The 13,018-nt window shown below is 44.4% G+C and overlaps 1 protein-coding gene across 1 annotated transcript; it reads right to left on the reverse strand.

Moving 5' to 3' along the window:
* Positions 1 to 4,697: 4,697 nt before the first annotated feature.
* ESX1 (ESX homeobox 1) lies at positions 4,698 to 12,817 on the reverse strand. Its single transcript, XM_042825408.1, has 5 exons — positions 12,718 to 12,817; positions 12,430 to 12,640; positions 12,306 to 12,351; positions 6,978 to 7,264; positions 4,698 to 6,078 (listed from the first exon to the last, which is right to left on the reverse strand). The coding sequence occupies exons 1-5, from the start codon at positions 12,815 to 12,817 to the stop codon at positions 5,862 to 5,864; spliced, it is 861 nt and encodes a 286-aa protein (XP_042681342.1). The 3' UTR covers positions 4,698 to 5,861.
* Between the last annotated feature and the right edge of the window lie 201 nt (positions 12,818 to 13,018).

The following is a 13,018-nucleotide window of genomic DNA, read 5'->3' on the forward strand; positions in this document are numbered from 1 at the left end:
CGTGGCCATGTGATGAAAGGAGAGGGCCCAGACACAGGGCTTGGCTGGGATCAGCAGAAATGCTGGGGGTGCCTCAGCAAAGGCAAGTATGAGATGAAGCAAAATACTCGCTCTGCAGTGAGTGAGGTGAAAGGAAAAAGTGTGAGGAACAGCCATGTAGCAGCGGGGTCAGGGAGGAGATGCTCCAGGCCTGGAGCTCCCTTGGCCCCTACAGACCCCAAGGTGCAGTAATGGATGTGCCTTAAAGGAATGCAGCTGTGGGGAGTGCTGGAGCGCTCTGTGATGGCTGAGGCCCATGGAGGCCCTGGTTGCAGCATTGTGGAAGAAGGAGCAGTCAAGAAGTGCTCTCCTGGGGCTGCCCACAGCCCTCATGCCCTGCTTTTCTCCCCTTGCTCCCTTGAGGATGAGGGGAGAGAGTGAGCAGCCAATGGCTTCCCAGCAGCTGGCCAGGAGAGGTTCAGTGCAGCCACAGAATTGGGTTGGAAGGGACCCTGAAGTTCCAATAAATGACAAAACTTCATGCCATGTTTAAAAAGGTGTTTTCGTTTTTTTTTTTGTTTGTTTGTTTTTTGTTTTTTGTTTTTCTTGAACGGAGATATCTGACTCTGAAAAATAGCAAAGAGAAAATGAGGGCAGTAGCCTTACTGGACCTTCAGTGGCAGCTCTGCAACTTGTGTTCCCTTGGGCCTCCTGCCCACCCCTGCCTATGGCTTCCATTTCCCTGCAGTAGAAATGGCTTGGGCACTTGCAATCCTCTGCCATGGGAGGCATTTGCGATGTGAGGTGAGAAGCTCAGATCTGTTCTTCATGCTGACAGTGGCTCAGGTGTAATTTCACTTTCATACTTTGCACGTGTGCGTGGAGACTTTAATTGAAGTCCTGGGTGCGTTCATGCAGCTGTGTGTTTGTGGGCAGCTCCACACAGGTGTGGGTGGGCTGTAGCACGACCTGCTGGCTGGGTTTCCTTGTAACGTGTGTGTAGAGCTGCTTGAACATAGAATAGATAGAAATGCTCTGTCCTTACCAGCATTTTGTGTAGTTTGGGCCACTGCGTAGGTGAAGTACAAGTGGCATGCATATCATCCTGTACTTCCTATTCTTACATGTATTTTGTTCGTGCAGCTTCATGGGAAGTTAAAACTCAGAAAGTTGTTGAAAGTAAATATAATTATGTGGTGCAATCTTTTTTAATATAATTTTTTTATTCTTCTGGCAATCTCAGCTTCAACTAGTTGTGATCCATGGCGTATAAAATAAAGGGTTGAAAACAAATGAGTTGTTAAAATCCTCAATAGTAGGAAAATTAAAAAAACCAATTCAGACTTGGAAAAAACATCATAAGGTTGGAGTCTTGTTCCCTTACCTTCCTTTTCCTTTCACTTCAGGCAACTTTTGGTAAACAAGTTGAGCAGGATTATTTCCAGACCGGAGAAGAGTTTATAGATGGAAAGCCTATAAGTAGAGAAATTCTTATTTACCTGTTTAAAGTTAGCAGTTCTCTCTTTCCAAGTGGCAGCACATCCAGATTTATCCTTCAGAATAAGGAGGAAAGTGACATCGCACCCCCTATGGTTGGCAAATCTGCAGTGAGGACCCCATTACAAGCTGCTGGTATTTGTTATATGTTGTCTCATATAACTTGAAATAAAGGAATCACTCACACATTCATAATCAATACAATTACCACTACTTTACATGAATTAAGTAATTTGTATGGTATTACTGTTTGGGGCATTTCTATCCCTATTCAAAGTACTTTTTCAGTATTTCAGCCCTACTGATGGTAAAGGCAGGTGCATGCCAGTGGCCCACAAAACCAAGGCAAAGCTCTATGGGGAAACTCTTTTATGTCTATCTAGATTTGAATTTGTAGTCCCTTTCCAATTACTGTGCTAATTGTTTAAGAGATTGCTAGACTAAAAAAGTTTTTAATCGCTAATCTGTTTTTGAAAGGAACTGTGGGCTCAAAACCCGAACTACATACTTCTTAAATTAATTTTCTTCATGAATACTTCTTTCTCAATACAGATTTGTGAGTCAGAACACCCTACTGTGCCTTTCTTTTGTCTTTTCTTCAAACACCTGGCCTATTCTTCTTCCCCCCACCCCCCCCAAAATTGCTCTTTCTTTGTAGGCGAGGTTCTGATGATATTATGCTGCTGGAAATACAGAGATCTACCCAACATCCAAGGCTATGAATGTGGAGCAGAGAAAAAAAAAAAAAAAGAAAACTAAACAAAACTCACAATTGAGCCAAACGTGCAAACTGCAATAGAAATATTTTTGAGTGCTTCATGAAGAGATATCAGTATCCTGCAGAATCTTCCCACAAAGCACCTCAACAAACTCTGACATGTGGGGAGTAATGTCAAGAGGTTTAATTCAGCCACAGTTTTTCTCACAGTGGGCTAAAGCCTGTAGAAAGGGAGAAGAGGGCCGGCAGTGCGCTTGGATCTACTGTGCTGCTTTGAAAATCCTCCCCCAGATTTTTGCTTTCAGGAAAATCAGACAAACCCAATAATAATAATAATAAAAGCGGGGCTCCAGGCCTGCTTCAGCAGAAGCCTGTGCCAGGAGGCTGTGTTGATGTCGCACAGAGAAGAATTAGGCTGCAATCCTGGCAAAAATTCTGCAGTCTTAATCCAGATCAGTGCAGGCTTTGCCTAAATTGCGGTGGATTTGTTATCCCATAAGGCAGAATGAAGTGTCTGGAAATAACAGTGCGTGAGAAGCTCTCTGTAAAATTACAGGCCTGGTTCTAGTGGGAAAAGGCAGGAAAGCAAATGCTCCTGCTTGGTCTGTTTAAGTGTTGAGCCACGTGTCACTGTGAAGCAAGACCAAAGGTGTTCCAGTGAAATTCCCCCCAGCGTTTCTTAAATGTCATTTTAATGCTATATTCGCAGTAAATTTTAGTTGTACCTTTCTACTTACATTTAAAATGGAGAGATGTTTCTGAAGAAGGAATCCTTCCTCTTGGTGCAATAGTTTGTTAAAAATAGCAGTATTTAACACAAAATGCTTGTTGAATTTTGGATACAGATGCGCTTTGATTCTTAGAATGATTTCAATGTTGTCCTGCCTGTTTGTTTTCGTAATACCATGAGCTTTCACAGCTGGATTTTCAATTCACGTGAAATAATGGAAATTTCTTGGAAGGACTCGCAGCAGAAAACATGAGATTGGGTTAAAGAAAATGTCTCTGCATTGCAAACTAAACCCAAGTGAAGCATTGGCAAGCTGTGTTCTCTGCTAATGCCTGCTGACACCATCTTCCACCCAAACGGCTCAAGAATGCAGCGCTGCAGTAGGAGAGGAGAGCGTCTTAGAGGAGGGGTGCCTTCCTATAGGAAGAATCTGTAAAGAACAGCATCAGATCAGCCTGGCAGGGGAACCAACCCTGCTATCCAACCCCATCGTTTCCAGAGAGGGGTCTGTGGCATTTCTAAAAGTGGCTGTAACTATGTAATGGTAGGTCTGAGTCTGCTGTGAGCTTAGTGCAAGAAAGCATGCAAACTGCTGTCTCTTAAATCATTTGTGCCCATAGCTATTAGAAGAACTTTGATAGATAAGTTACCTCAGAACGTAACTGCTGCAACTACAGGAATTTCACCTTGTGAATTTATTATTATTTTTTTTTAGGTGAAATACTGTTGGCCCTGTAGTCAATGATAAAATTTCTGATGAGTGCAAAGGACTGCCCTCAGCAGCTGTTTTTCATGTGCTGCTTCTAGTGAATTTGTCTAGAAATGTAATTTGGCAAAAATAGCTAGGTTTTATTTTTATTGCAAATGGCTCACAGTGAATGCAAGACAGTTCTGCTTCTTTAAATGAAATAATGGCACAGTCTGCTGTCCTGTAGAGCCTCCTCATGTTGCAAGAATGACACTGGCAAGGAAAAAAGATATACAAATATGGACTGTGTAATGAGTTTTCAAACCATTGACCCATCTGAAAGGTTAATGTGGAGCAAACCCATTGCTCCAGTGGGTCCTGTGTTGTGCTGCCAGTTGGCAGCCTGGGCGAAGGGAGTGGTTTGGCAGAAGCGAGTGGCTGTTGTGAAAGAAAACAAAACTTGTGAGTGTCGTGGTTATGTCACTGCCCAAGCTTAGTCCTGCTCGTCAGGCTCAGCAACAGCAGTGTACTCTGGATAGAAAGCTTGCTTTTCCTAACAGTAAAATACCAGTGCCTTCTCCCAGCGAGAACCACAATGAGATTTGTGAATCCAGAAATACTTGTGGTTGCTTACAGCTCAAGGGTAATCAAAGCAATTAGTAGTTCAGAGGAAATGAAAAATGGATCTGCCTGATGCAGCCAACTGTGTTTAGGTCTGTGAGCGAGAAGGACAAACTCAGGGAAGTATAAAGCAGCAGCAGTTAGGTATCTGGAGCTCTGCACTCAAACTGCAGCCTAGAAAGCATCTTTGATAGCTTCAAGAGTAGTCCCAGAGTTGCTGTGAGAAAGAAGTTCTGAAGAGTACAAAATATTTCCTCTGAATTTAGCATTTGTGAATGGTTTTTAGGAACCAGACAGTGTCAATGGAAGTGTTCCACGTTGTTCCATCAACCCACAGAAATGGAGCTTGCTAGGACTGCTGCTGCAGATGCAGGCAAGGTAACCTGCAGGTGTCCTCAGCTGTTGGCCTTTCTGATGTGACTGCTAAGCAACAATTAGCACTTACATAACTACCATTTGCACTGTCATGATGGTTTAATCAGTCCTCACAACAGCCCTGTGAGGTAGGCAAGTAAGCTACAAAATGAGGATGCTTATCTTTGCTTTACACGAACCAGACCAAGAGATAGGATTGCTGTTCTCAGTCCCATTTCACAGATGGGGAGGTTCAGCAGAAAACTCCGAAATGACTTGTCTGAGGCCAGAAAATGAGTTCAGGATTTTGCTGAGTTGCAGATGTCTGGTCAGTAGGGCTTCTGTTTATACCTATGCTAGAATCAGTTCGAGGAAGAATTTAACATTTCACGTTTAGTTTTCACTTGAATTCTCAATCTACTCAAGGCATGAGACATGGGAATGCACAAGTAACCTGTTAACTTAGTGGTCTGTTAATAACTGCCACTAGTCATGCTAGAGTATTTAGTAAACTAATATTTACAGTATTAGCTATTTACTGATATGTAGAAATGCACATAGAGAACTACACAGCATTTACTGCACGTTAACAGCCTATTTTCACAGGACAGTTTTCATACACAAAGGATTTTTTTAATTATTAACCACTGCCACTGGACATAAACGTTTTTAAAGTTTAAAACAAGATATGCTTTATACAAACCTGGTTCTGAATCAAAAGCCTATGTTGAAAATACTCGACAGCTCCTTCCTGCTAAGCCTAACATGCGAGATTTCACTGGCATCTGCACTTCAACGTGAAGCATGGTTTCAAAGTCAAGAACATACTATGTACCAGTTCTTATGTACTGTATGTAAGAGTTCCTCCTGAGAAACGAGTTAAGAATCACTTCTACGACTGAAGTTATTCCTACAAAGAATTCTGAATCCTTGAACCAGCATCCAGTCACTTCGGGGATTTCACAGCTTCAGTTTCATGTCAGCCTGAGTTACAAAGATGAGACAGCTCCTGTGATTTTTTTTTTTTCCTTTACTGTCCGAAATTGTAGGTAGAAATGATGACAGAAGTCAACTTGCTGCATGATTTCACACTGTGATGAAGAAAAACAACTTTTAGCAAGGTTATTTCCTTGTTGCCCATTCCATTTTGTCCATTACAGGTGGAGGGAGTGCAGCTGGGTGCGTGTGTTTGCCTTCTTTTTTAAACGTCTCTAACAGGCGCTGCTTGTTGGAGAAAGCATTTCCTTCTGTGGCTGTAGCCTGCGGGAGAGCTCCTAACAGAGTTCTTTGTTGGTATTTGAGACGAGGTTTAATTGAGGGATTTGTGCTGAGTGTTCCTTCGCTTTGAGCCTCAGCGCTGCGATGCTTGATGTTTTCCTTTCAACTGCTGCTGGATCAGCGAAGACAGTGAGAGCGGGGTCTGATGGGGGGCCGGGGGCTTTCATGAGCACTGAAGCTGTTGTCATGAGAGGATTTAAAGCACTGAGAAACCTGTATATGAAAGAAGTCAATATTATCCAAACTAAGAAGCGTTTTGCAGAACAAGTATCTGTAATGGATTGCAGGCAAAAAAAAAAAAAGACAAAATAATACTAGAAAATAATTTGCTATAATTTCCACTTTCTTCCAAATGTACATTTTGTTTTGCAGGATATATTTTAGCTTTATTTTGCAGCAAAGCCTCTTGCTTTTAAACCAACAAACACTTCTAATTGAAATAAGGCAGCTGATCGGATACGGCACGCAGGTACCTTGAATACTGACCTGACCTTAAATCCTTTCTGAACAAACTTGGGATGCTGGAGATCAGCCTGCTCTGTGAAAACAACAAAATATCCTACAGGAAGACCAACGTATGTAGCTGTTTATGCAGCCAGTTTGTTCAGAGAAGTTGTTTCATGTGAAATGCAGCATTTGTGCATGGCAGAAAGCTCTGCCTGCTGATGTGGAACTATGGCATAGGCTGTAGCTTCAGCAGGAGGAGAGCACAGCACGTTTGTGTGTATAATACATGCACATACACACACAACACGCCTTTTCGTATCCTAAGGACTGCCTCCTGACATCCTGCAAATAAAGGACTAAGACTTGCTGACACATCTCCATGTCTGTCTACAGTCACATCTTTATGGTGCGTTATCTGGGTCAGTGTGCAAGGTAGCATCTCACAGCTGTTATTCAAACTGCAGTTGAGAGTTAAGTTTTTACTAGCGTGACTTAAAACTAAATCTTGTTTTTTCTCAAATCATGTGATCCCACACAGGAACACCAGTCCTGTTTTAGTGAACCTATTTCTCTGAGAGCACATTCATTGGAGAACGTGTGAGTATCAAACTAACACACAATATTTTTAAACACTTAGAGATTTTGTGGGAAAAAATGCTTGATACCTTCCAAAGTGCGGATTTAAAATGGGATTTCTGAAGAGAGAAGTCCAGGTAAGGCTACTGAGGCCAAATGGCCCTAAGGTTGAAGAAGTAAAGGCCGGAGACACAGATGGCACAGCCAGTGTTGAGAAAGGCATCGACCTCCATGTGTGATCGAGGATGGGGGAATGGCTGAGCGGAACGTCCAAAACCAGTCCAAGTGGGTGTGTTAAGGAGATTCCTGGAACAGTCCCCAGAACTTCAGTTTTTTCACGTTTCCTCCACTTTGCCCTTCTATTTTGGAACCAGACCTTGAATAAGAAATGATAAAGGCATTAGCTGAACTTGTTCTGGAGTTTATCTTCCGGCTACTACTGCATGCAGCGACAGAGATGGCAAAATATTTGTTAAGCTAAAACACATCTCATTAAAGATCCATTTGTAAATACCTTAGTGGGTTAATTAATAAATAAATTGGTTATAAACACTACAGATTTGATTTCTCTAGCTCTGACTGAGTGGTTCCATGCAGTTTCAAGTCACGGTAATATATAAACCTATCACCTGTGAACCTGGGATCAGTTATTAAAATGATTATTATTCCTAAGGTAGTTACTGAAAATTAAATTTCAACAAAGCCTTTCAAAAGGTGGCTATTTCTGCAGAGATACCTCAGAAAGCACCTTAATTGTGACTGTAAGACTAAGCAGGCCAAATAGGCGGTGTGTGCCTTTATCTTGATGACCAGGACTTCCATTTTTATATAGGAGATTAAGAAGTAAAGCTCCTGTTATCTGCTGTGAATGTAAACAGCATTTAATTATGGCAGCAATTAACAGAATTGCAGTAGAAGCCGATACAGAAGTAGAAAATCTAGCAAGTTGTATCAGAACAGGGAATCAAGCTGTTGCTAATGGAGTTTGAACTGGTGGTGGTTTTGTGCAGTAAGTTGTTGAACATGCAGCCTCTTTGAGCCTGATTAGTCATTATTTTAGCCTGGTGAACATCTTTAAAGAATGCAGTCAATCCAATCTATAGATCAGAAAACTGATTTTTCTCAGTGTTATTCTTAAGCATTCACTGTGCTGACCCAGGATGGTAGGAAAGAGCAGAGTGAGGAGCGTCAGCTGTAAAACAGTGGGGAGAGGGTTTTTAAAAAAAATAAAAGAAAATAAAATTGTAAGCATATGCTGCTGAGGTTGCACACTCAAAATCCAGATGGACTCAGCTGCTGGGGTCTTTGCATCCCCTCTGCTTTGAGGGCCACTCGAGCTGGATTCTGAACTGGATCTGGACTTGGAAGAAAGTCATTAGCCCATAAACTCATTCGTCTCACTTCCGTATAATTACTGTTGAAATCCAGTGGAAGTGATCTGTAAATAATAGTTAAATGCTCTGATCAGGATAGTGTATTTAGGAGAGGATGGTAATAGCAGGAACGAGAGTTCTTGGAAAGACTGTCTTATATCCTATATGCAATTAGGGCTCTCTGAAATTTACTTCTGATGTAAGACAAAGGTGGGCTTTAAAGATGAGGGTCATTTACCATGCGAGGTAGTTATCTTCAGAATAAGAATCTATCAGTGCCACTTTAAAAACCCTAAAAATTGCACATTGCAGAGGTTAGCAGAGGCTAAAATAGTTATTCCTTTGGTTTTAGCTTCTGACACAGTCATTCTACATTGACAATCTATTATGAAGATCTCTGAATTTTTGTGGAACTGTGCTTTCTAGTAGTTGGATTACATTACTATTGTATTACTGCATATCTGCAATTATGTTTCAGTCAGAAAGTACTTTAAGAGATCTAGGTTTTTATTGGTGTAGCATCTGAGAATTGGGTTTTGGAGGTTCCCAGCTGTACTTCAATAATCAGAAATGGCAAATAACCATTTGCAGTGACTCATTGACCTTCAGGTGCTTGGAAGGGAAGCCCCCACAAAGCAGGGTGCTGCAGGATGCTGTGGCTTTGCTGTCCTGACGCTGATGTTCCTACACACGTCAATGATATCTTTACTTGCTGTGGGGCTCTCCAGAGTCAGATGAAGAATTACTGCTATGGTCCTTTCATTGCACGTATTTTATTGCCTTCACACTGGGGAATTGCTGTCCTCCTGGAGGAGCAATTTGTACTGCTCAGGTTAGATGTGTAAATGTACAGGCAGTTGGCAGCAGGTGGTGCCAGAAATGAGCTTAATCACTGCCAACAGATTACTGCTTAAAAGTAATGTAAAGTCATCTTATATTTGTAACTGCATTTCCAAAATTTTTTAAGTGGAGCCTAGCTGAGGTTTTACGGATCACAGATTCAAAGCATTTTCTGTTAGAACAATCTAATTATAAAGGCAGTGCACTCTGCAATGCTGCACACGTGCAAATTAATCCTTTCCTAAAAAAGAAATAACGTGCTGCAAAGGCCTTCCTTTCCTTACTAAATCTTAGCGTTGTTCTTCAGTCTCGTCGTAAAGAAGATGAAAGGTGGGCTTTTCTGCTGCTTCTGTCCTAAAGCAAATCCATGTGATGACTCAACCTTATGATTACAGACGGTTTGGAGTTTACAACTAAACTTACATAGTCATCTCTCAGACTTTTTATTCATTGAAGGGTAAGGAAATATAGTACAGATATCTGGTAATTACCTTCAGGAAAAAAGCTGGCTTTCAGCTTCTTGCTGGTACGTATTCATCAACTCAAGTGATAAAAGGGGCACAGACACACCTCGTACACAGTGTGCATGTCATGGCCGTTATCATTCACATCAGTCATCTTGAAGCAGTTCTCCTTTGCTTCTTTTAAAAGGCTTAACTTGCCTTTATTTTCATAGATATCTGAAGTGCCAAGCGAAATGTAAGAGAAACTGCTGTGCTGGTCTTGAGATCTTTATGGTATGAGTGCAATAGCAGCGGAACAAATACTTTGGGGAAAAAAAATGCATCACTTAAGTATTTGATTAATTCTCAAATCTCAAAGAAAGATGAGTTTTGAACATCTTCAAATTGTACAAAAAACCACCCAAATCATTTTGCAATTACTAGAATTGCACGTATGTGACAAAAGGAACATTTCCTTTCAAAAGGAAAGGTAAGCATGTAAAATGTGGTGGCTTTCTTGTTGTAATTTCCTTTAAAAATGTATCATATTTAATTGATGTAATAGCTTGCAGGGATTAAAAAGCCTTCCAGAGGTGACTGAACGTGCTGTGTTTCTGCAGTACCCGAATGCAGGATCCTAATCAAGAAAATACAACCAGGGTACTTTGAACAGTGACACACGTAAGCTCATGTTTGGACACTGATCTAGTTTACAGAACTAAAACACCCAATTAATGCTTCAGTCTACATGTGAAGAAAACAAAACATTCCTTTCACCTTTTCTTATTTTCTTCCCCTAGCAGCAATATGAACTGTGAGCTGAATGGTAAGAACAGATATGAGTAGGACTGAGGAGCTTCCCAACACAGGATGTTGAGATTACAGAAATGTTTTGCAGACTTTCACACCACTCCTTTTCCAAGGTAAGAAGGGATGCAAAGATGCTTGCTGCTATCTCTTCCCTTCCTCTGTAGAAGCAAATAATGGGGGCTGGGGGGCTGATCTCTTTGAAGTGATGCTGAAATGAGAATATATTAATAGGTATTTTTCTTCCTTACTTGTTCATTTTCATAAAAGATTCAAAGATGTAAGAGTAAAGGACAGCACAGCGGCTTGTGCCCATTTCAGCTAGCTAACAGAGGAGTATCCCCAAAGAAACAGACCCCAATTTGAAAATGTTGAGGTGAAGAACTGGTCTGATTGCATTTAATAAGATTAGTTTCCTGAAGTTACACTAGAATAAATTAACAGTAATGGTACATCACTGTCTCTATTCATCCTCTTACCTCCAGGCTTAGTTGTCTTCTGTCCACTACAGGACAAGAACACCTGCACAAAGCAGAAGCACTGTGCCCTGCAACTTCACTCTGTGCTGACTGGGTGCTTGTGCCCAGGAGACTTGTTAGGATCTGAATCAGACAAGGAGTTTGTAGATACAGGGAACAGCTCTCTGACATCCCTTCTAACATCAACTGTGGTATGTTCCTTGTCAGTGCCATTCTGACTCCATCAAACCTACCATTTCCATGTCTTTTAGATGAGTCATTAGGAGGTGAGTTCCTCTTTGCCATCTACCACTGTGCCATTCCTTCACCAGTCAAACGGACTACAGAGTGAGCGCCTTACGGAGCAGCTGTGACAGTGACAGGGAAAGCTTTCCCACCCGTGTCCTTTCTGTCTGTGGATGCCGCATGTCAGTGCCAGATATTGGGGTATTTCACTGACTGGAACTTCTAGTGATTAGTGGTAGGACGGGGAAAAGCACATTGTTTCCTCCAAGTCCACATCACAGACACTAATAGCATATCCAGGTATTGTCAGATGAGTGATCTGTGAAGTGCTGTTAATACTTCTAAGGTACATGTTAAAATAAAAAGCTAAAAAAAAAAGAGAGAGAGAGAGAAATGGAACCCTACAGATGTCAGCAAGCACTGCAGGTGCAGTGATTTAAGCAATGGCAAGATATATAAGCATTGGTGGTATCAAAGCTAAGTGGCAGTAAGCAGGGCTGTCACCCAGTTCTCAATGCTTCAGGAATAAAGCCATAGCCAGGGCTGTGCTGGAAGAGGAGCTCACTCATTATCTGATATACCCCCCAAGTCAGGTGCAGTGCAGTTTCAGTTTTGAGCATGAAACTACTTTGCAACTCTTCAGTGTTTGAAACGGTTTCAAGAAGAAAAAGCAAACCAAAGCACCTCGCTTTTGCGTAAAAAGGGTCTTCTACCTTATGCTAGTCATTAACCTGAATGAGCTACTTCTCAAAAACGTTCTAGATGTGAGTGCTTTGGTCGGGGAAATGTGCTGGGGTGTTTGTGGGCTGCCACGGCTGGCCTCTGTATGTCTTATTTTCTACGGGTGTACTTCTGCACGGCTCAGCTCGGCTGTAACCCCCCCCCCCCGCCCGGCTTTGCTACCTGAATGCTACAGTAACCCCGTACTTGTTGTGAAGGATAATTCAGCAGCGTGATGCGTTTTTTTTTTGAGCTAAGCTGGAACGCGAGAACGGTGCGAGTTACTCTCAACACCTCGCCCGACGGCGCCCTCGCTTTACAGCGCTCTCGTAACCTTAAAGCTCGGGAAGACAGTACCTGCTTTGGAGCCCCGGCCGTGAACGCGAGGCGGAGCGCGGTGTGGGACGCTGCCAGGACGCCGTCCGTGTCCCCGCTGCGGGATCGCGCCCGCGTCTCCATCCTCCGGGAGCCGGGAGGACGGCGCGGCTGCCCCCAACCCCGCGCCCCGCGTCCCCGTGGCAGCCACCCACCTGCACGCGGGCCTCCGTCAGCTCCAGGCGCAGAGCCAGCTCCTCCCTGCGGGGCAGCGCACCGTTAGCCGCCGCACCGCCCCGGAGACCCGCGGCCCTCCGCCCGGCCCGCCCGCGCCGCTACCTGGTGAACACGTCGGGGTAGTGCGACTTGCGGAAGGCGCGCTCCAGCTCCTCCAGCTGGAAGGTGCTGAAGGTGGTTCGGTACCGCCGCTGCTTCCTCTTCAGCGCCGCCGGCGCCTCGCCGCTCCCCGCCGCCTCGCCGCGCGGCCGCCCGCTTCGCTCGGACGCCGCCGGTTCCTCCGCGGGGTCGGGCCGCGCCGGGCGCTCCTCGCCTGCGGGGAGAGAAGCGCGCGGTGAGCGCGGCGGGACGGCTTCGTCGGGACCGCTCCGTCGCCCCGCCGTCCCTCACCGTGCCGTCCCGCCGCGGGGCCGCGGCCCAGGATGCCGTCGATGAAGTAGGAGGTGAGGAGGTGCAGCGCCGGCGGGGCGGCGGGGGCCGCGCTCTGCATGGCGGCGGGCGGGCGGCGGGGCGGCCCCGCGCTGGGTTTTATCGGCGCGGGCAGCGCCCGGCTCCGCGCCCCGGCATTAGCATTTCATTAGCGCGCTGTCGTCAAGGCCGGGGGTGGGACGCGCCGGGCACCGGGCGGGCGGAGAGCCGCACGGCCCTTTTTCGGGTCCCCGCGGGGTGCGCGGCGCCGTGCCAGTGCCCC

Source organism: Centrocercus urophasianus, unplaced genomic scaffold, assembly GCF_019232065.1.
Source record: "Centrocercus urophasianus isolate 14NV4802_14NV808 unplaced genomic scaffold, USGS_Curo_1.0 seq_24, whole genome shotgun sequence".
Classification (NCBI taxonomy): Eukaryota; Metazoa; Chordata; class Aves; order Galliformes; family Phasianidae; genus Centrocercus; species Centrocercus urophasianus.

Bases quoted from the DNA above. Each gene is read 5' to 3' on its own strand.
- ESX1 (XM_042825408.1), bottom strand. From the start codon at position 12,817: ATGCAGAGCGCGGCCCCCGCCGCCCCGCCGGCGCTGCACCTCCTCACC. The intron at 12,641-12,717 runs GTGAGGGACGGC...CTCTCCCCGCAG, and splicing joins CCCCGCGGCGGGACGGCACG to GCGAGGAGCGCCCGGCGCGG. The intron at 12,352-12,429 runs GTAGCGGCGCGG...GCTGCCCCGCAG, and splicing joins TACCCCGACGTGTTCACCAG to GGAGGAGCTGGCTCTGCGCC.